Source organism: Palaemon carinicauda, chromosome 17 (genome assembly GCF_036898095.1).
Source record: "Palaemon carinicauda isolate YSFRI2023 chromosome 17, ASM3689809v2, whole genome shotgun sequence".
NCBI lineage: Eukaryota > Metazoa > Arthropoda > Malacostraca > Decapoda > Palaemonidae > Palaemon > Palaemon carinicauda.
The window spans coordinates 44,351,853-44,376,105 of record NC_090741.1 but is presented as its reverse complement, the minus strand read 5'-3'; the positions used below and the strand labels follow the sequence as shown (position 1 = coordinate 44,376,105).

The 24,253-nt window shown below is 40.4% G+C and overlaps 1 protein-coding gene across 1 annotated transcript in view; it reads right to left on the bottom strand.

Annotated features, from left to right (window-relative positions):
* mei-9 (DNA repair endonuclease XPF mei-9) overlaps window positions 1-24,253 on the bottom strand; it is a 73,514-nt gene that overhangs the window by 36,583 nt on the left and 12,678 nt on the right. Inside the window, exons 7-12 of the mRNA XM_068390945.1 lie at window positions 22,501-22,590; window positions 17,794-17,966; window positions 8,418-8,632; window positions 2,261-2,403; window positions 1,164-1,544; window positions 680-781 (exon numbers count right to left, since the gene is read on the bottom strand). Of these exons, the coding sequence (XP_068247046.1) occupies window positions 680-781; window positions 1,164-1,544; window positions 2,261-2,403; window positions 8,418-8,632; window positions 17,794-17,966; window positions 22,501-22,590 (1,104 nt within the window). The remainder of the gene's footprint in view (window positions 1-679; window positions 782-1,163; window positions 1,545-2,260; window positions 2,404-8,417; window positions 8,633-17,793; window positions 17,967-22,500; window positions 22,591-24,253) is intronic.

The window sequence follows — 24,253 nt, the reverse complement described above, 5'->3', positions numbered from 1 at the left end:
AGCCCAGGGGCTCCAATAGGGAAAATAGCTCAGTGAGGAAAGGAAACAAGGAAAAATAAAATATTATAAGAGAAACAACATTAAAATAAATATCTCCTATATAAACTATATAAACTTTAACAAAACAAGAGGAAGAGAATTAAGATAGAATAGTGTGCCCGAGTGCACTCTCAAGCAAGGGAACTCTAAACCAAGATAGTGGAGGACCATGGTACAGAGGCTATGGCACTACCCAAGACTAGAGAACAATGGTTTGATTTTGGAGTGTCCTTCTCCTAGAAGAGCTGCTTACCATAGCTAAAGAGTCTCTTCTACCCTTACAAAGAGGAAAGTGGCCACTGAACAATTACAGTTCAGTAAGAAGAATTATTTGGTAATCTCAGTGTTGTCAGGTATATGAGGCAGAGGAGAATATGTAAAGAATAGGCCAGACTATTCGGTGTGTGTGTGTGTGTGTGTGTAGGCAAAAGGAAAATAAACCATGAACCAGAGAGAAAGATCCAGTGTACTACTGTCTGGCCAGTCAAGACCCCATAAATCTCTAGCGGTTGTATCTCAACGGGTGGGTGGTGCCCAGGCCAACCTACTACCTATAAATGAATATTTCCAACAAAAAGACCATTCTCAGTTTTACACTTAAAGAAATAGATACTTAACTCTTAAAGAAATGGATACTTACCTCTACTTCTCTTATGAAAGGTACATCTAAATCATACATGACAATATATTTAGGCTGAACCTCCTCTAAAAGTCTCGGCATCATAAATGGGTCTGATCCATCCTGAAAAAAAAACGATAATGTCAAATAACTTTGGTATCAACAATAGGTAGCAGCAGTAGGGGATTCAGCATTATGAAGCTTCATCTGTGGTGGATAACGGGGGAGGGTGGGCTGTGGCACCCTAGCAGTACCAGCTGAACTCAGTTGAGTCCCTTGTTAGGCTGGGAGGAACATAGAGATTAGAAGTCCCCTTTTTGTTTCATTTGTTGATGTCGGCTTCTCCCCAAAATTGGGGGAAGTGCCTTGGTATATGTATGTGTAAGTATCAACAAAATCAACATAAATTCATAAAATCATTTTTAAAAATCTTATATTCAAATAAATTACAGGAATCAATGTTTATGATATTTTCAATCAGTAAAGAAAACAACAAAATCCTTACCCTTATTGGTCGAACCAAGATGAGAGGAGATTCCAAGAGTCTGTGCCTAATCGCATCATCGTCACTTTTTTCATCGGCTCCGTCCTCATCCTTGTCTTGCCCGACAAAGTCGTATTTTTTGGCAATCTGAGTCAGCGTAATCTCCGTAGGATCCTCCACTTTAGTCTTTTTGCCTTTTCTCCCCACATCTTTCGGTTCACGCGGCTGACCATCAACTTCTTTGGCCTTTCTTTTGATGGCTACATTTTTTGCCTTGTTATTCTTTGGGTTTTTAGGCTCTGTCTCTTTCTCAAGTCCTTTTGGTGGATTGAGTCCTAATTTAACTCCCAAAGAACTATAAAATATTCTTTTTAAAACAGTCTGAGCTCCGTCTATCAAATACTGTTGGGAAAAAAAATTATACTTTATGAATAATAATTGTGGAAAATAATAAAACATTGCCAAAGCTTTGCATATATGAAAAGCTTGCATAGTGCATTTAAATTACTTTTTCTGGGATATTAATTCTATATTTCTAAATTTATAAAAACCATTTTGCTAATATGGACACACTTCCAATCTACTAAACTAATACTTTAGCTCCTATCTTTCTGACAGAAGTCTGAATGTATTCTTATATAACTAATGCTAAAGAATAAGGATTTCTTTTCAAACTGGGTGACTTGAAAGAACTAGAAAATATACTGTGCTCTTTGATCTGGGTAAACTACCCAATACTACAATATGCATATCTAAACTTTAATGTTTAGCCTTTTTATGAACCTTGCTGACTCCTCAAACTACTTAAAAAAAAGGCCTTGCCTACGACATCAGTAACTTTAGGATATTTAGAAAATGAAATTTTTCCTGAGGGACCTGTAATGGATAGCCTAATGTACTATAGTCAATTTCTTTTAGCGAGGCATATTTGCACCGACTCGCAGCGGTGCCCCTTTAGGTCGGAAAAGTTTCCTTATCACTGATTGGTTGGACAAGATCATTCTAACCAATCAGCGATCAGGAAACTTTAACGAGCTAAATGGGCACCGTTGCGAGTCAGTGCAAATCTGCCTCGCTAAATGAAATGGACTATAGGACATTATAAGCAGTTCTCAAACCTGTTTAAGCTGTTGTGTGGTGCGGTCATCATGGGTGACCACAAGACACTTCTCCAAATGTTTGCTTTCCTCAGCCTCCTCTCTTATTTCTGCCAGCACCTCCGACAATGCCAACCATTTTGGGTTTACCTCTAACTTTGGCTCTGAAAATCACAAAATTCTTCAGATGTATTGTCAAATATAATCACATGGTAATGAATGGGTTTCATGAGTAGTACATAGCCTTTGATGAAGTATTGATGACATAGTATAGTAAGAGTACAGTATTGCTGGGTGAACAAATCAGAGAGATTGCGTAACTGCAAATGGATGCAATGCTGTATATAAAAAGGAAAAGAAAACATGCATCATACTGTTATTAAAACCACAAGTTTGCAGATCTGAATACAACTCACAAAGATTGTCACGATACCTAGTCTTTTCTTCAGTGTAGCTAATACTGACTACTGTATATCTACATCATCCAAGCTCAAGAAGATATGAATGTTTCTAAGGATGGATGAATCATACTCAAATTCTGGAACTTAAATAATCACATATACTAAAATTCTGGAACTTAAATAATCAGAATTGTTAAATTCTGAACTTTTGTCAAGTATAATAGTGTATACCACCCATAGAATATACATTAAAATATGAAGTGCAATGTCTACAGTGTGGTGTGCATGGCATACTGTAAACTAAAGCAAAATATCTTTGCAGTACCACTTCAGTCCCAGATGCATTACTTTTCTGCTTTTCCTTTTCATCCCTTTCACTAAAGACCAAATCCTTCTAATGATGGTGATCTTATAATTTCAACTATTTTATCATAAAGAATGCCATTTCACAAATAATACAATACAATATAGATTGAAGAAAGAGTCAAAATTTCAACTGAATTTGTTTACAGGTAACTGTTATCCTATACTCATAAAATCCTTTCATCCTTTAAAAAAGGGAGACTCACTTATTGGTAGAATATAGTATGCCAGTCTCCCTCATAGCATATAGTGAGGGAGAGAACTCCAGCGACCTCCTATCAGCCCATCACAAGGATGAAAGAGCTCATGACCCTGACCAGTATTATTATTATTATTATCATTATTAAATGCTAAGCTACAACCCTAGTTGGAAAAGCAGGATGCTATAAGCCCAGGGGGCCCCAACAGGGAAAATAGCCCAGTGAGGAAAGGATATAAAGAAAAGTAAAATATTTTAGGTATAGTAACATTAAAAAAAAATATTTCTTATAAAAACTATAAAAAAAACTTTAACAAACCAAGAGGAAGGGAAACTAGATAGAAGTGTGCCCGAGTGTACCCTCAAGCACGAGAACTCAAACCCAAGACAGTGGAAGACCATGGTACAGAGGTTATGGTACTGCCCAAGACTAGAGAACAATGGTTTGATTTTGGAGTGTCCTTCTCCTAGAAGAGCTGCTTACCATAGCTGAAGAGTCTCTTCTACCCTAACCAAGAGGAAAGTAGCCACTGAACAATTACAGTGCAGTAGTTAACCCCTTGGGTGAAGACGAATATTTTGGCAATATCAGTGTTGTCAGGTGTATGCGGACAGAGGAGAATCTGTAAAGAATAGGCCAGACTATTTGGTTATGTAACAAAAGAAGTAATCTTTCTCCCCCATAGTAAATGAAAGATAAGAGGAGAACTGCTTTTTGCAAATCCAATGTATTAGGAATGAGTCTAAAAAATATTGCTTATCAATTTCAATGTTAGATCCAACAGGCAATGGTAAAAATACTTCATCCTAAAGTACAGTACAGGTAAGAAAATAAGAAAAGGAGATGGTCATTCTACCGTTAATCCAGACTTACACTAAATATTACCATAGACAAGATGCTTCTTATCCCATAAGAGAGCTGGACTGGCTACACAACTACTGGAGCTGCTACCACAGGGTCATGAACAAAGGTGTTGAAGGACTTGTGGATTAATTCCCTTGAATAGAAGGCTGTGAAGATTGTTGGGTCCTTCATCACCTGTCAAAAAGGGATTTTGACGAAAGAAAAATCTATTTCTGGGGAGAGACCTGTGGCGCTCGGTGAAAAGGGGTCCTTCTAATATACCTTTTCTGATAAAACCTTCCAATTATACCAGAGAAAGATAAAAGCATGGAATGCAGAGGTTACTACCCTCGCGCGAGCACCTTGTGGGTGTCGTGTATAAAGCAAAGGCGCGTGAAAGCCACTATTCACAGGCTGTCTTCCATTTAGTTAATTCCTTCGTCAAAGGGATGGGCCGATACAGAGGCACCAGCTATGCTACCAGAGCCACGCCACCCACGCCCCGACGCGAGCGCCATCTGAACAACATCCTTCTATTTTGGACTTGCTAGCGTGTGTGTATATTGTTTGTGCTCTCGGCATTTTCACTCTTGTGGATTTATTTCGTCATGACCGAAGCTCCATCTTTGCATCCTAAAGTTGAATCAATACTCCTGACTTCATGAGCTCTAGTTCGAGCTGGTACCTCAAACCCCTCGATGCTCAAAGTGTATGCTCTGTATTGTCTCACTTAGCCAGAAAGATACTATTCTAGACATCTCTTCTCGGTTCTACCAGTGCTAAGGAAGAGCCGCTAACACCCAAGCTCTTCTAAGAGAAAGACACTCCAAAATCAAACCATTGTTATCTAGTCTTGGGTAGTGCCATAGCCTCTGTATCATGGTCTTCCACTGTCTTAGGTTAGAGTTCTCTTGCTTGAGGGTACACTCGGGCACACTATTCAATCCTATTTCTCTTCCTCTTGTTTTGTTAAAGTTTTCATAGTTTATATTGGATATATTTTTTTAGTGTTACTGGTCTTTAAGTATTTTATTTTTCCTTGTTTCCTTTCCTTACTGGGTTATTTTCCCTGTTGGAGCCCCTGGGCTTATAGCATTCTGCTTTTCCAACTAGGGATGTAGCTTAGCAATTAATAATAATAATAATGATAATGTTAAGTCATAAGAGCACAACAGAGCTCTCATGGGGACAGAAAAGTATCTCCTCTTTATCCCCAGATGCTTCATGAAGTGAGCTAGAACCTGGGTCATGTGTCAACAAGTTCTGCATTTGGTCACAAATTCTAGTATAAAACTTAAAAGATCTTCCAACCTACTGGGATACAAAAGTGTATCTTTGCAATATGCCAACTACGTTTGCCAAATCTACTAATAGCTAAATAAAAGTATTAAGAGAAGAACTCTGTCTAATGACCTTCTCAAAGGGTCATAAACGGCATGCATAAGACTTGATAACACAGGTCATGTGCCACTCCAGGGACCTGAGGTCCCAGATGGGCAACACTGCTAAAATATCATCAACAATACCAAGTGCTTCCTCAAATATTCTTGGAATGCATGTATGTCCAAACATGGATGTAGACACATTTCTTCTGCTTACCACAAACCTAAAGCGACAGGGTCGTCCAAGTGCGTACCCCTCCCATCCAATGCACCTGAAAACAGTTACATATCTAGAGATGGGGAGTCAACAGATTCTTCTGGGGCAGTTTCCTTTGTTCAGCTTCCAGGAAAGATCAGCCTGTACCTGACGACCAGCGATACTCTAACATCACTGAAGGAATTTCTGGTGGAGATGTCTGTAACTCAAGAGGAATGAACTTCTCCAATGAGGAAGGTTGGGCAAGGACACTTGCCAATGTAGAGCTGGAGATACCGTCTTGACAGAACAGTTAGGTGACAGCTCTGAGCTTGCCGATGCGGTCGACTGCTGTGTCTATCAGCATGCTCAGATACTTTAAACTCTGCTTGAGTGTGAGATTTGACTTCTCCTAATTCATCACAATCCCCCAGATCGCGACAAAAGGCGAAAAGCATATCTTGATCCTGTAGTAAATGCCCCACTAGAGATACCGGAATCAATCAGTCATTAGAATACATCTAAAGACATATAAGAAAGCCAAGCTGCCATCAGCATGAACACTTGAGTGAACACCTCGAGAGCAGAGCACAGTCCAAACACAGGGTCTTGAACTGGTACACCGCTCTGTAAAGGAAGAAACGGAGGTACTCCTAACACGACTGATGAATGGGTACTTGGAAGTATGCATTCTCCAGATCAACAGAAAGTGTCCTTCTTTTGGAGAACTTAGAATAGTTCATACCATTCTATCCTGAACCTGACTGCTGTACAAACTGGTTCAGGGGAGATAGGTCTTTAGCACTCGGTTGATTTTCCCACCAAGAAACGTTGACTGTAGAGGACAAGCGATCTTTCTCTAACATCTTTGAGCACAATCTTTTCCAACATATATTTATTTGAAGTGTGGGGGGGAGGGGAACATCTTGCTAGACTGACTGGAAGAATGAGAGTTCCCATACCCAATTATAAACTTGATTCAGACCTAACTAGCATTATCCAACCAAGGGAGCTCCAGAGAGGGTCTCATCACTTGACGGGCATCCAAACAGTAATTAATAGCAGAGGACCTACCTAAAGCTGGCACATTGACTACCACATACAATTCATTGCATTCATGAGTAAGCATAAGAACCTCCACAAAGGGAAACTCTGACTCTGAGTTCTCATCTTCCATTGGAACTAGGCCAAGGTCCAGTACCTTGGAAGCTTGAGAATACTGAGCATATGAAGGCTAGGCTTCTCCCTCCACCCACAAATACCAGCATTCTGTCTCAAAACAGAATCAGCAACCTAATTGTGGTCCGATGTAGGACCAGGCTGGATGTCATAGGGGGAGAAAGATCTATGGCACCGATCAAACTAGAGAGAGAATAGGTACCAAAAACCCCTCCATCTATTGATTGGGGTGGAGAGTAAGCCGCAGCCCTGTTATGTGCCAAGAGCATAGGGCAGCATCACCTCAACCACCAACCCATGGTCGCAGGCTGCATCCTAGGATATCCTCAAGAAAAGCCTATTGGAAATGTCCCTGCCTGGTGATTGTCGGACTGGGGTTTGAGTTCCACTCAAACTCCATAGTTTCTTGTAGTGTCTGCAACCTTACCATCCTTGTGAGCTAATGATGGGTGGATAGGAGGAGTCAAGAGGTCTACCTGCTGAATCATCAGCAGCCATTGCCTGGCCCTCTCCGGTCCTAGCTTGAGTGCTGATCCTATGTATATATGGGCAGGTTCTAGGGCATTGTGTAACGTAACGTACTCTAGGGCATTGTCACTGTCCCTTACCTCTACCATTCGTGAATGGTTTATAAACCTTTAAGGGTAACCAAGTTCCTGCAATACCTAGCCAATGGCAAGAGTGTTCTGCCCCATGCATCTCTAGCCAGCCTGGTTACCAGGTTAGTCAAGCCTGCTACCCGGGTCTCATACCCAGATCCTACAGGTCACTCAACATTGGCAGTCTGCAAGGAAGAGCTTCCAGCACATGTTGGAGTATGGCGATCATCACACACACTACCAAAGCTGAAAAAGCTCCCCAATGTAGATCTGATTTTACCCTGCCACTGAAGCATATTCTCCAGGACCAAGCCAGAGGCATATACCTAAAAGTTTCAGCAAACTCTATGAGGAATGCACAGTGCTAAACAGTCTCTTGGGTATTGTCAGGAGCGTACAAAGAATGACGCTGAAGATAAATGTGAAGTCTTTGACAGGAGAGTGGGGAGGGCTACTGGCCAACACTCATCACCTTTCGTTAACTATCTTGTTAACAATTTCATCAGTTGTTCCATCTCTGCTGAAGACATTCCCCATTTTCAAAAACGAAAATTATACGCATAGGAACAAACATAGAGTGAATTTTGCGGTCAAGGAAGGGAAATGAGAGGATGATATGTCTAATGGATAAAATTCAGACTAAAACAAAGCTCCACATATTAAGTAATTCTGAATGAGCTCTTCATGGAAAGAACAATTACAACCTCAAAAATTCAGATGCTTCATAAGTGTCATGAGATTTTATTTGGAAATATTAGATGCAGACCTCTTAGGTACAGAAATAGCCACACAAAGAACAGTATAATGGGCAACAAAATTATAGAGGAAAAGCTTGTATGAAGATACTGACCTATAAGAATTAGGGAAGGAAAAGCAGATGATAAAAGAACTTATTCCATATCTAACTTAAGAAATGAGAATTGGATATAAACACTGTAGCTAAAAGGGAGGATGGTTAAAGAATACTCAATTCTGAACAAAGAGTTAAAACTAAAAGCATAACACAATAGCTTGCCTAATAATTGCAAATTTTGCTTATTTTTGCTTCCCTCAGACATCATCTTAGTTGGGCTGACTGTTGTATTCCCAAATACCCGCTCCTTTGCGCTTAGAAATAATGACTCAGCAGAACCCAGCAACATCCACCCAGAACTCTGAATTGCCTTCTCCGTCGTCCTTAAAGAGCTCACCAAGTTGTAGAATGTCACGCAGTCATACTGGGTTAAGTATCTGTAAATATTTAACATATACATTAGTGTGTAGTATCATTATTCATTAACCCTTATACCCCCAAAGGACATACTGGTACATTTCACAAAATTCATCCCTTTACCCCCATGGACGTACTGGTACGTCCTTGCAAAAAAATGCTATAAAAATATTTTTTTTTCATATTTTTGATATTTTTTTGAAAAAATTCAGGCATTTTCCAAGAGAATGAGACCAACCTGACCTCTCTATGACAATAATTAAGGCTGTTAGAGCAAATTAAAAAATATATACTGCAAAATGTGCTGGGGAAAAAATAACCCCTTGGGGGTTAAGGGTTGGAAATTTCCATTACAGTATTGGCTAAAACTAGAACAAGAATAACATCAAAACATCACTTGATTCTGGTTGTATAAATTGCAGGAAAATTCATCAATTCTTCCGTTACCATGGCAGAAAACTTTCAATCAATCAATCAATCACTCTTCCGTTATCATTAACTAATAAATACGTATTTTGCAGCCATCCACTTCCTTTGGTTGACAGTATTGATATTAAGCTTTCCAACCTTTCCTACTTTTCATTCAATTTTCACCTCTCATTTAAAAAAAAAAATCTTTACAGGGTAAGACCTTTGAGTCTAAAAATCAGCCAGTACTCTGATAAACTACTTATCCTATCATCTACCCTCCATTAATATCCATCTTACAAAATGAAAGGTAAAAAATTACATACTGAGATAATACATGGAGTGTTCCAAAAAACAGAAAATTCTTTATTTTTCATAATTAAATGTTGGCAATAAATTAATATGAATTTATCTATGCCTCTTATTGCATATCGTCACCCTCATAAACTAACTGCCTAAGTCATTTTCTCCACTTGTTGGGAAATCAAAAAAGAAAACTTCATTTCCTAATTCTTTATATCATTGTGCTGAGCTTCAATTAACAAATTCTTCTGTTAAGAATTTGTGAATTGAAGCTGAAGACAATGATATAAAGAATTAGGAAATGAGAAGGTTTATTTTTGATATCCCAACAAGTGGAGAAAATGACTTAGGCAGTAAGTTTATGAGGGTGACGATATAACAAGGAAGTAAAAGTTAAAAATATGGAAAAATGATAAGACCCTTTGTAGGTTTAGTGATAATTCTCATAGAAACAGCGCATATTCTAGTCAAAGATGGAATAACAACATCGCCCACCACACTGTAAACATCACATCGAAAACGTTATTAACAATTGAATTTATACTTTTGTTGCTTTCTACAGATAACATCATAAGCTCAAATAATGAAATCTGCACTACACCATTTATTTGATGTTGGATTCCCATAGTCAATGAGCTAAGGAAACTTCTACAAAAAGGACTGCTCAAACAATAGAAAAGAAAAACATACCCAAGATAATCTCTGTATACTGAAAGTAATAATATCAAGCCAAAAATTTATGAATATAATCAATCACTGATAAACTACTGTAGTATGTCGAATTGAATTGAATTGAATATAGGATTTAGGCATTAAGCCAAGCACTGGGGCATCAAAGGCCATTCAGCGCTATATAACGAAATCATTCAATCATATCTGTACACTCACACCATTTAGTATCATTTTAACCTTTAATGCAAATCGCAACACTTTCATACAATAAAATCTAGATGTGAAATAAATAGGGATTAAAATGGTAAAATAAATAAATAAATTACTAAAATCAATTAAAGCTCGTAATATGTTATTTTTATAATAAAATAAATTTTTGAATATACTTACCCGGTGATTATATAAGCTGCAACTCTGTTGCTCGACAGAAAACTCTACGTTAAAAATCCGCCAGCGATCGCAATGCAGGTAGGGGGTGTACTTCAACAGCGCCATCTGTCGTGCAGGTACTCAGTACTCAATGTAAACACAGAACTCAATTTTCTCCTCGGTCCACTGGGTCTCTATTGGGGAGGAAGGGAGGGTCCTTTAATATATAATCACCGGGTAAGTATATTCAAAAATTTATTTTATTATAAAAATAACATTTTTCAATATTAAACTTAGCCGGTGATTATATAAGCTGATTCACACCCAGGGGGGTGGGTAGAGACCAGCAATAATTGTTTACATTATTATGAGCTAAGGATTTTTTATTTCATTTTAGCAGTTATTCAAAATAACAAACATAAAATAAATAAGTACCTGGTAAGGAAGTCGACTTGAACAATTACTCTGCCTTTTTAAGTACGTCTTCCTTACGGAGCCTCGCGATCCTCTTAGGATGCTGAGCGACCCCTAGGAGCTGAAGTATCAAGGGTTGCAACCCATACAACAGGACCTCATCAAAACCTCTAATCTAGGCGCTTCTCAAGAAATGACTTTGACCACCCGCCAAATCAAGTAGGATGCGAAAGGCTTCTTAGCCTTCCGGACAACCCAAAAACAATAATAAAACATTTCAAGAGAAAGATTAAAAAGGTTATGGAATTAGGGAATTGTAGTGGTTGAGCCCTCACCCACTACTACACTCGTTGCTACGAATGGTCCCAGAGAGTAGCAGTTCTCGTAAAGAGACTGGACATTCTTAAGATAAAAAAACGCGAACACTGACTTGCTTTTTCAATAGGTTGCGTCGATTATACTTTGCAGAGATCTATTTTGTTTAAAGGCCACGGAAGTTGCGACAGCTCTAACTTCGTGTGTCCTTACCTTCAGCAAAGCTTGGTCTTCCTCATTCAGATGGGAATGAGCTTCTCGTATTAAGAGTCTGATAAAAAAGGATAAAGCATTCTTTGACTAGGCAAAGATGGTTTCTTAACTGAACACCATAAAGCTTCAGACGGGCCTCGTAAAGGTTTAGTTCGTTTTAAATAGAACTTAAGAGCTCTTACAGGGCATAAGACTCTTTCTAGTTCATTTCCAACCATACGATAAGTTTGGAATATCGAACGATATTGGCCAAGGCCGAGAAGGCAGCTCGTTTTTGGCTAGAAAACCAAGTTGTAGAACATGTAGCCGTTTCGGATGAGAATCCGATGTTCTTGCTGAAGGCATGAATCTCACTGACTCTTTTAGCTGTGGCTAAGCATACCAGGAAAAGAGTCTTTAAGGTGAGATCTTTCAGGGAGGCTGATTGTAGCGGTTCGAACCTGTCTGACATAAGGAATCTTAGTACCACGTCTAAATTCCAACCAGGTGTAACCAAACGACGCTCCTTCGTGGTCTCAAAAGACTTAAGGAGGTCCTGTAGATCTTTATTGTTGGAAAGATCTAAGCCTCTGTGACGGAAGACTGATGCCAACATGCTTCTGTAACCCTTGATAGAGGGAGCTGAAAGAGATCGTTCTTTCCTCAGATATAAGAGGAAGTCAGCTATTTGAGTTACAGAGGTACTGGTCGAGGATACGGATACTGACTTGCACCAGTTTCGGAAGATTTCCCACTTCGATTGGTAGACTCTAAGGGTGGATGTTCTCCTTGCTCTAGCAATCGCTCTGGCTGCCTCCTCCGAAAAGCCTCTAGCTCTCGAGAGTCTTTCGATAGTCTGAAGGCAGTCAGACGAAGAGCGTGGAGGCCTTGGTGTACCTTCTTTACGCGTGGCTGACGTAGAAGGTCCACCCTTAGGGGAAGTGTTCTGGGAACGTCTACTAGCCATCGAAGTACCTCGGTGAACCATTCTCTCGCGGGCCAGAGGGAAGCAACTAGCGTCAACCTTGTCCCTTCGTGAGAGGCGAACTTCTGCAGTACCTTGTTGACAATCTTGAACGGAGGGAATGCATATAGATCTAGATGTGACCAATCTAGGAGAAAGGCATCTATATGAACTGCTGCTGGGTCCGGGATTGGTGAGCAAAATATTGGGAGCCTCTTGGTCATCGAGGTTGCGAAGAGATCTATGGTTGGCTGGCCCCAGGTGGCCCAAAGTCTCTTGCATACATCCTTGTGGAGGGTCCATTCTGTTGGAATTATTTGTCCCTTCCGACTGAGACAATCTGCCATGACATTCAAGTTGCCTTGGATGAACCTCGTTACTAGTGATATGTCTAGACCTTTTGACCAGGTGAGGAGGTCCCTTGCGATCTCGTACAACGTCAGAGAGTAGGTCCCTCCTTGCTTGGAGATGTACGCCAAAGCCATGGTGTTGTCCGAGTTCACCTCCACCACTTTGCCTTGAAGGAGAGACCTGAAGCTTTTCCAGGCCAGACGTACTGCCAGTAGCTCCTTGCAGTTGAAATGCATTGTCCTTTGAATCGAGTTCCATAATCCCGAGCATTCCCGACCGTCTAATGTCGCACCCCAGCCTACGTCCGATGCGTCCGAGAAGAGAACGTGGTTGGGAGTCTGAACAGTCAGGGGAAGACCCTCTCTTAGGTTGATATAGTCCTTTCACCAAGTCAGACAAGACTTTATCTTTCCGGAAACCGGGATCGAGACCGCTTCTAGCGTCTTGTCCTTTTTCCAGTGAAAAGCTAGATGGTATAGAAGAGGACGGAGGTGTAGTCTTCCTAGTGACACAAATTGATCCACGGATGACAGTGTCCCTACCAGACTCATCCACAGCCTGACTGAGCAGCGTTCCTTCTTCAGCATCTTCTGGATGGATAGCAGGACTGGGGGCTGATCGTCTTGTTCAGCAACGTCCTCATCAGAGGGTTCCTCATCCGAAACTGATGAGGAAACGGCAACGGAGTGGGTAACGTCTGACTCGCTGAATCCGGTCGCACTGGTGGATGCGTGACGGAGCCGGATGCAATATCATGGAACTGCTGCACAGTCTGTGAACTGTCAACAACCATGGGTGCGCGAGGAAGTACAGCGTCAACCCGAAACTGTCTAGACCGTCTGGGTTGTGCAGTCAACACCCTACCGGGTTGCTGAGGTTGACGCACTGCGTCACAACAAGTCACCTCTGCTGGTTGTTGAACGTCCTGAACGTCAACAACCACCTCCGAGCGTCGCTTAACGTCAACGTGCGGCTGGCAACCCACACTGGGTCGCATCGGTGGAGGAACCACCTCAACTGGCAGACGCGAGTAGGTTACCTCAGCGTCAACAGGGCGCACAACCGACCGGTTGGAAGGTTGTTGCCAAAAGGAGGAACCACCTCAACTGGCAGACGCGAGTAGGTTACCTCAGCGTCAACAGGGCGCACAACCGACCGGTTGGAAGGTTGTTGGCCAGAAGGTTCTTCTCCGCATTTAAGTCCTCTATCAAGGACGCAAGCTTGGACTGCATGTCTTGCAGCAAAGCCCATTTAGGGTCTACGGGAGCAGGTGTGGCAACAGACGGGGTTAGCGACTGAGACGGAACCGTTTACCATCCCTGAAAGCCTTGTTATGTGTGACATAATAGTACAGCAATACTTCAAAGGCTCGACAAAAGCTGAGAAGTTGACCTGTAAACAACTTGGAGCGTCTCCTGGCTAGGCGCCAGGGCGAGTCTACCAGAATTGAGAAGTCTATCTGGGCAGAGGCATGAACTCCCAAGCCGAGAACTTCTCTCGTGTCATATCAGACTCTCGCTCTATAAGCCAGTTTAAAAGAAGGGAAATCAAAGGCTGTATCCCTAAAACTCCTCCTGGTGCAAAAACCAGTCGCCTAGCCAACGTAACGCTCTCTAGGAGAGCGAGAGAGCACTAGCTTAAAAACAACGGCTTCGAAGTAGCTAGGCCTAGTGTAAGTTCTGACGTTAAGGCGAACGAGGAGCAGCAGTTACAAGATCCGGACGAAGATCCTTAAAAAAAAATCATCATGATTTAATTAAAGACCATAGGAGGCTAAGCAGCTTAAGGCTCCTCTCCATCTGACAGAGTCCTCAAGGGAATATCAGTAGGAGGGAGAACAGCAACTTCCTCATCTACAGGAACCTTGTCCGATAAAAGCTAGGTTACCTCAGTGAGTCTCTCACTGGTGCATAAGTAGCAGACCAGAAGGCAACGTCATGTAACTGCTTGACAGTCTGTGAACTGTCAACAACTGAACTGTCAACCACAACAGGTGTGTGAGGACGTACAGTGTCCACTCGAGACTGCTTTGACTGTCTAGACTGAGCAGTCAAAACAACTCTAGAATGCGGAGGTTGACGCACCGCGTCAAAACAAAACAACTTAGACTGTTGTTGTACCTCGCGAACGTCAACGGAAGGTTCCGTGCGTCGCTGAACGTCAACATGCGGCTGGCAGGGTACACTGGAACGCAAGGGTGGCGGGACTCTCTTGGAGTGCGGCAGAAGGTCGCCTCAGCGTCCACAGGACGCACAACCGTGGTTGGTTGTAGGCTAGAGGTTGGTGCAGTGTCAACCTTCTCCGCACGAAAGTCCTGCATCAATGACGTTAACTGAGACTGCATGGTCTGCAGCAAAGACCACTTAGGGTCTACAGGAGCAGGTGCGGCAACAGACGGTGTGACTGCCTGATGCGGTACCGCTTTGCCTCTCTTAGGAGGTGAGCAGTCGTCGGAAGACTGCAGCGAGTCCGAACTGACCCAGTGGCTACAACTGGGCCGTTGGACTTGCGCGGAAAGGACCGACTTGCGCTTAATAAGCCGCGAGACCTTGGTCCATGGTTTCTTACGAGAAACCTCTTCCGCAGACGAGGAATAAATGGGCTCTCTCGTCTTAGAGTGGGTGGGGCGATCTTGGGTAGATACGCCCGAAACCACAGAGGGAAAACGTCTGTTCGTTGATCAAGGCCTCTCGAACCCATAAGTCGTTCGACATTACTTCTCCCCTGGGCTTGGGAGCTTGCAAGAGGTCCCGGACTAGGTGAACGACAGGCACGAACAGACGAACCCTCGGACGCAACACTGTAACACTTTGCGCATATCACTTATCGATTTTCTGTTTTGCACTTATTTCACTGAAATCGAAACTTTTACTGATTTCTACCTGAAACACGCAAATCTACCCTTCATTAAAAGGTAGTAATTGCGAAATCAGTCGTAAAATGCAGCTCATTAATACTAGCAAAAAAAAACAGAAAACATATATTAAGATAAAAAAATTCAGTGGCTGGGAAAGAGACTAAACGCTAGTTCATATAAACTACGTTTGCAATCTCTCACCGCACATAGCCTGGGGACAAGAATAAAACCCTAGAAACGTTTTACCTTTCTCCCCGTACAGAGACTAGGGACGAGAGTAACACGAGAACAACGTTACCCGCTTGAACGGAACGTTTTCTCTCCTCTCTCTCCCTCCGTCTCTATCTCTCTCTCTCTTTCTCTCTTGATTTCGCACCTAAGAGAAGAGAAGAGCCCAATTATATATCGTCAAAAAAAAACATGTTATTTGACTAAAGGAAAAAACTGAAAGGTTTTCCAAATAAAAAGTTCCTTTAATTTAGAATTTAAACCATTTAAGCTAAGAAAGAATGAACAAAACGTCAGAATCGATTTACTCTTACTGCAAAGTGAAACCGTGATACACTCTCTCTCTATCGTAACGATAGAGCGCATGTTGAACGTCCTGAACATCAACAACTGCGTAGTCTAAACGTTAGTTCATCTTTGAAAACAGTACGAAGACTATCAAAGAAATTCTTTCATAGAACATTACATTTAAAAAGTTTTAAATTCTTTAAAGGCTAAATACGATATAACGGGCTCAACGTTGATTAACTTCGGTTCCAAGTTAGGACCGCCTACTATCAGGAAAGGTCGCATATAAACAAAACATAAAAATTTATTTTTATATGTTTATAATAAATGGAAAGTTAATCGAAGAGGCCTAATAAAGGCGGAGAGATATAAAATATATAGATCTATAACGTGTTAAGCAAAATTACTAAAAACCTAAACACACTTCCGTCTAAGGGAAGGGTCGGCCATTTAAAAGTGAAAGAGAGTCCATACTCTCTTTGTCACCATAATTAAATCTATCCAAAACGAGTTCAATTTTGAGATGAAGATAAAACACCTGCATAGCGAAAGCTCAAAACTAGAATAGTGTACTTCACCAAATAGTTGTGAAAACAAATCCAGTTAGTAACAGCGAATTAGTAGGTCTTGCCGGTAGCCCGACAGAGAGAAAATTGAGTTCTGTGTTTACATTGAGTACTGAGTACCTGCACGACAGATGGCGCTGTTGAAGTACACCCCCTACCTGCATTGCGATCGCTGGCGGATTTTTAACGTAGAGTTTTCTGTCGAGCAACAGAGTTGCAGCTTATATAATCACCGGCTAAGTTTAATATTGAAAAATAACTCAATACTTTGTATAAATTTTCTCAAGTTCAGGGTATTACAGTTTTCCCCCAGTTAAATTTCTCAACAACACGACCAAAAATACTGCATCATAGTTTTATAGCAGGAAGAATAAATCTATGATTCTGTTTTAAATTTAAAATACATCAGCAAAATATAATCAACACATTACCATTATGTATTAATGTTCTTCCTGACTTGGAGTCATCTGACTCAGCAGGAAGAGAAAAAGTGAATGGGCAAGACAATGCAATTTCAGGTTATTTCATATAAAAAGAAAACTTTCAATATGCTAATAAATGTATGTTTAGATTGCAATGTTTTTTAAACATTCAAATGCAGAAAATTTTTTATTAAAAGCTAGGAGGCTAAATTTTTTTAATATGTTGCATCTATTTATTAAACATTAGTTGAATACTGCAATGTCAAAAACTCAAGCAAATCCTCTCAACCATACACTCACAATCTAATATTAATTTATAATAAGGACTTCACATGTCACCACACCCCTTCCAAGTTGTCATCATCATATACTTCCACTGTCTTGGGGTAGAGTTCTATTGCTTGAGGCTACACTAAGGCACACTATTCTATGTTATTTCTCTTTCTCTTGTTTTTTTTTTTAAGTTTTTATAGCTTATATATAAAATATTTATTTTAATGTTGTTACCGTTCTTGAAATATTTCATTTCAGTAGTTATAGCTTTCCTCTCTTGTAGTTTCCTTATTTCCTTTCCTCACTGGGCTATTTTCCCTGTTTGAGCCCTCGGGCTTATAGCATTCTGATTTTTCCAACTAATAATAATAATAATAATAATAATAACAATAACAATAATAATAATAATAATAATAATAACAATAATAATAACAATAACAACAATAATAATAATAATAATAATAATAATAATATAATAATAATAATAATGTATGGATGATTTCAATAAATTCTTTAAATCCAAAAATTAAATTAAGAATACAAAGGCCATCAGACTTACATCAGCACAGTTCGAAGCACCTTCAAATCTGCAATGAGGGTCCTTGTTCTTGCCGACAGTTGGTGCCAAATTGGGTCCAGTTGAACTTTCAACATTTTTTCAAATGACCTTGATATTGCATTCTCGGCAGTAAATTCTTCTGTGTCAATTGAGTTGTTGGATAGACGTAATTCCTGCACAGAAAAATTGCTCAATTATATTCATGTAAGGACATATTATACAATTTAAAAAATACTATGAAGATACTCTTTAATTCCATTTCAGATAAAAAAAATTGGAATCTATAAAATTATTTTTTTACTCATCAAATGTTCATAATGCTTCTCTCTCGAAGCTTATCAAATGTCAACGTCTACTATAAAACTAGGGATTTTCCTGTTTTTTTTCTTATAATAGTCATGCCCTTTTAGTGGAGTACTGAGCTTATATGGCAGTGTATGGCAAAACTTGTATGTGGGTATGCCACATCTCCTTTGTCTATTCAGTTCTCGCATCCCAGTTGTCTGTTGAACATTGGGTTTCTACCCGCACTCCAGATTGTGATTTTTATGATTTACAGGGTCATTTTGAAGCAGATTAATAAGGGATATCGTCTTCTGGATTCTCTATGCGTTCCTTTGTTGGTTGTTCAAGGGATCTGAATGATCCTCATTCTCTTTGTCTCTTGTGCCAGGAACAAAAGTGTGATTAGAATACCCTTTGTTCCCCAGTAGTTCCTCTTATGAAGAAATATGTACAGCTAATTGCTGACCACTGAAAGATTTCATTCGTTCAAGGAAATTAGCATTTTGTTCAGGGTTAGCTACAGAGAAGACTAAGTCAATTGATTATATTGATGTGATGATGCTAACACCACTACTGCTGTTAAAAAGTACAGTATATTTCTCATAGAACATGCTAAACACTATTAGTAGCAGAAGTAGTTGTTCAAAATGCAGAAAAGTAAATGCTGGTGAAGTGGAGGTGAGACCAGGCAAAATGGGGTAGGTATGTTATTCAGTGATTAAAAGGTAAAGCTATGATAGCAGAATAATAAATGAAAGAATAGCAAAGATGCATGTGAACCTACAGGGAAAGATTATGCATGTTTTTAAGTTTGCTCACCACAATTAGGAAGACCAAAAAGAAAGCAGGATGGAGAAACAATGCTGGAATTTTGTCAAAGCCTAAGATTAAAGTTAATGACCATAATATTGAAAAAAGCTAGAGAAAAGTGATAATATATAGAAGAAGGTGAAAGATTTATTATATCCAGATGTTAAGTACACATGGTATCCAAGAAAAGGATAGCATTGTTATGCTGGCTGATACTTGTTTAACTTATGTTGGATGAGGGCCATTCAGTACTAAGGTGCAACAGGAGGATGCTCATGTTAATTTAATAGTGACATATGGAAGGAAGGGGAAAGAGGAGGCACTAAAATTAATAAAAACATTTAAACAAAAATTACGAGGTCAGAGAGATGTAGAGGGATTGGTAGAAACTGTTGAAAGCTGCCATGCAAAAGAAAGAAAAGATGTGCAGATATGCTAAGAAACAATTATAAAAAGAGACAAGCAGGGAAGAGAATTAAGAATTATATAAAGAAAAGAATATACCTGGCATATGATGAACAGCAGGTTACTGTATATTCCACCATCATCCCCTTCATCTTGAGAGGATGGGGGAAATCTTCTCTAGGTTTTAAAGAAAGGATCTCAGAAGTATAGTTTACCAGCATCAAGTAAAATCTAGAGAGTAATACTTCTACTGTTTCATCCCCAAGAGAGGGGGAGAAAGAATGGAGGAGAGTAGCCATTCATTCTGCCACATTTCAGACTTACATCATTAAGTACCAAAGATAAGATCCTTACCACCCTGCATGAGAGCTGGCTTCCCAACAAAACTATTTGAGCACCCTCCATAAGACCAAGTGCAAAGTTAACAAGGGAATTGTGGGTACTCCTGTAGATTAAAGGCCGTGAAGGTGGTTTGGTGCATATACACCCCACCCTCCAAATCATGACCAACTGCAAGATTCCTCTTGAAGGCAAAGGTGGGGCCTAACCCGTGACTTTGCAAGTTACAGTCCTAGCTGGTATCTCAACCCTCTTAGCAATCAAGGTGAATGCATCATAGATCAACTAATGAAGTCAAAAATAGATTGTCTTCCCAGACTCCCTTTCTTGGATCTGCCAGTGCCAAGGAAAATTTACCGACTCTCGTCTGAGGTGTTGAATCTCCTTAAGATAGCACAGCATAGCCCTCATAGGACCCAAAAGCTTCTCTCCATGACACCCAATGCTTCATGAACAGAGGGGATGGAGTTGGGTTCGAACCTGGGGTCGAGTTTTGGCCACACAACCTGGCATTAAACTAAGGGAACTTCTTCTACCCCTCAGTGTGGGAGACAGGTAAAGACCGAGTAACTCGCCTAAACTCTTCAGCAATGCTAAGGCACCAGAGACAGTCTTGAGAGTCAGAACCTTGACTGATGGCTTTCTCAAAGTCTTGAGCAGGTATGAATGAGAGCCTTAAGAATGAGGAACACATACCTGTCTGGAGCCAGAGGCCCTGGGATGAGCAAGATTGTTCGAAGCTCCTCACGCACCATAAACAATTCTTATGAGAAGGAGAGGTCTATCTCCTTCTATTGAAAAACCCTGCTCATGGCTGATCAGTAGCTTTGATAGCAGCAACTGAGGGAGCTTTCTCCTGGCATAAAAAGATGAGGAAATCAGCAATCTGTTCTATAGATGATTAGACCAGAAAAGAATCCCTTCTATGACAATCAGTCACAGATTATAGTCCATTTTCCCTGGGAAGCGAGGGCCACAGGAAGTTCGCTCAGGATCTTGACAGAGCAGAACAGGATACCATTCGGCATGAAAACATCTGAGAGCTACCAGGATCAACTTGAATCATACAGTAATCCCCACAAGGTAGATTAGTAGACGGTACAGGATTGAATGGCGGAAGGGCATAACCATCCATGTGATCCTATGGACATTGGAAAGCGACTTCAAACACGGCCCATAGACTGGGGTAGAAAACACAGGGAGCTTCCTGTTTAGCCCTGTGGGAAATAGGTTGAAGCCTCTCCATTAAACAGGGATGTTGGGACCACTCTGACCTTACAACCTTCTCCTGGCGCCTGAGTGTGTCTCCTAGTCCATTACTCTTACCCGGAATGTATTTGGCTGACAACTCTCTGGTATGGAATACTGTCTTGATGTGCATCCGCTTTGTCAGCTCTCAGAATGGGAGCAGGAACATACCACCCCTTACTAGATGTAAGCCACAATAGTGGTGTCACACCACCACCAACAGATGCCTCCTCAATGTTCTTAAAATGCACTAGAAAGGTTGCTATCTTCCCAAGACTTCAATGAGTAAATGCTTCTTCTTCTGACAACACCCCAAGATGACACATCTGAGGACAGTTGCATATCTGGAGGTGACTCCCCTGTGAAGGTTTCCTCATTCAGCCAAAAGGTAAGATCACCACAAGCCTCTTGTCCCACTGGCACTAGAAGGGATGGAAGATTCCTGAAGCCTGACCTTTGACTCTTCAAATACCACTGAAGGAACGAGCTTCTCCAGTGAGGCAAGGTTACCAAGAAGACTCTGCCAGCACCAAGCTGGTAATTTTGTCTTGGACAGAAATGAATGCACTACCTCCTTGGGCTTGCTGATGCGATTGTCTAACTGACAGACTCACTGGTGCTGTGTATACTAGAATGCCCAAGTACTTCAACCTCGGCCTGGGTAGGAGATTCAACTTCTCGATTGTCACAATCCCCTGATCGGGACAAAAGCAAAAATTCGAATTCAACCCTATAACAACTGCCGCACAAAGGAGGCCAGGATCAGCCACCCATTGAGATACAACCATCGACGTAGACCTTACAAGTTAGCCCAAGCTACTACCAAGGTAACCTTCTGAATGGAGACCTGAGGATCAATACACAGTGTGGGTTCAGCATCCTGAACTGGCACACTGTACCATAGAGGGAGAAATGGAGGTACTTCCTGAAGGACTGAGGCACAGGTACTTGAAAGTTCCAATCCTTCAGATCAATTAAAAGCATGAAACCTTCCTCTCTAAAGGAACTCAGCACAGACCATACTGTTTCCATCCTAAACATGGCAATACACACTCATTCCAAGGAGAGAGGGCAATGACAGGCCTTCAGTCTCCAGTTTGCTACTCCACCAAGAAGAGTCAACTGTAGAAGCCCAGAAACTCTTCATGAACGACTTCGAGCGCAAAATTATAGAGATAGGACTCTATGCATTCTGTCCGGTTTGCCTGTCACTATGATTAAAATGTGGATGATTACATTCTTGAAATGCTCTCAATCTCATTAAGTGGGATTGAGCCACTCTAATTTAAGTGGTACCATCCCATCGTGGTAGGGTAGGGATGTGTACATTTGGGAGTTAGCTCTCAAAGGTGTCATTGGTGGAGGAATTAATTCCATGAAAGGCTAGTGAGGTCTCATTTAGGATAACAGACAGTCTAATATTTTCTTTCCCTTAAACTTATTGTTGTCCATTTGTTTTGTTCATCAAAGCATTCTCATTACGATGAGCTTCGGGGACTAAGCAATATGAACATCAGGGAAGGTTCATAGAAATAATGCTCTTAGTGCCCTAATGAGAGAACAGTACACAGAATAACACCCCAGGGGACTTACTAACCTAGAATTTCTCTTTAATTTTACCTGCACAGTTGCTGTGATGAGGTCTAGCAAAGACATTTGGATCTGCTTCATTTGCGGTGTCATCTTCAAGTGTAGCTCTATAACTTCTGGCTGTGAAACAGTGAATTTTGCTTTAATTTCACATTAAGTACATTAGTTAAATACCATATATATTCAATTACATGCAAAAATAATATATGAAAGTCTTTTTTAACCCTTTTACCCCCAAAGGACATATAGGTACGTTTCACAAAACTCATCCCTTTCCCCCATGGACGTACCGGTACGTCCTTGCAAAAAAATGCTATTTAAAAATTTTTTTTTGCATATTTTTGATATTTTTTTGTGAAAATTCAGGCATTTTCCAAGAGAATGAGACCAACCTGACCTCTCTATGACAAAAATTAAGGCTGTTAGGGCAATTTAAAAAAAATATACTGAAAAATGTGCTGGAAAAAAATAACCCCTGGGGGTTAAGGGTTGGAAATTTCCAAATAGCCTGGGGGTAAAAGGGTTAAGAAAGAAAAATATTTGTAAAATGCCCTTTAAACTTAACTATGAATTTACAAAATGTAACATTTCCCTTTTTTGTATTTTCCTAATGTTTCCGACATGATATTCCTGATTACTCTTACATTATGATTTTTTACATTAATATCAAAGATGATAAATTGGCTAATATTTGTTATTGTTGAGAATTCTTGATTGAGCTATAAGATGTAATGTGCTAGCATTAAGACTAGAATAAAATAATAATAACCTTAAATATAGATACTCGAATTTGCTATTATTAAAATCAAAATATAGACAAACCATTTTACACTGGGCTAATATATTATTCATGCATTAATATCAAGACAATATAAAAATGTTATTTTTATTACTAAAATAAATTTTTGAATATACTTACCCGGTGATTATATCAGCTGCAGCTCTGCTGCCCGACAGAAAAACCTACGCTCAAAATACGCCAGCGATCGCTATGCAGGAAGGGGGTGTACATCAACAGCGCCATCTGTCGAGCAGGTACTCAGTACTCCATGTAAACACAGAACTCAATTTTCTCCTCGGTCCACTGGGTCTCTATTGGGGAGGAAGGGAGGGTCCTTTAATATATAATCACCGGGTAAGTATATTCAAAAATTTATTTTAGTAATAAAAATAACATTTTTCAATATTAAACTTAGCCGGTGATTATATCAGCTGATTCACACCCAGGGGGGTGGGTAGAGACCAGCATTAATTGTTTACATTATGAGCTAAGTATTTTGTATTTCATTTTAGCAGTTATTCAAAATAACAAACATAAAATAAATAAGTACCTGGTAAGGAAGTCGACTTGAACAATTACTCTGCCTTTTTAAAGTACGTCTTCCTTACTGAGCCTCGCGATCCTCTTAGGATGCTGAGCGACTCCTAGGAGCTGAAGTATCAAGGGTTGCAACCCATACTAAAGGACCTCATCAAAACCTCTAATCTAGGCGCTTCTCAAGAAAAGAATTTGACCACCCGCCAAATCAACCAGGAAGCGAAAGACTTCTTAGCCTTCCGGACAACCCAAAAACAACAATAAAAAACATTTCAAGAGAAAGATTAAAAAAGGTTATGGAATTAGGGGAATGTAGTGGTTGAGCCCTCACCCACTACTGCACTCGCTGCTACGAATGGTCCCAGGGTGTAGCAGTTCTCGTAAAGAGACTGGACATCTTTAAGATAAAAGGACGCGAACACTGACTTGCTTCTCCAATAGGTTGCGTCCATTATACTCTGCAGA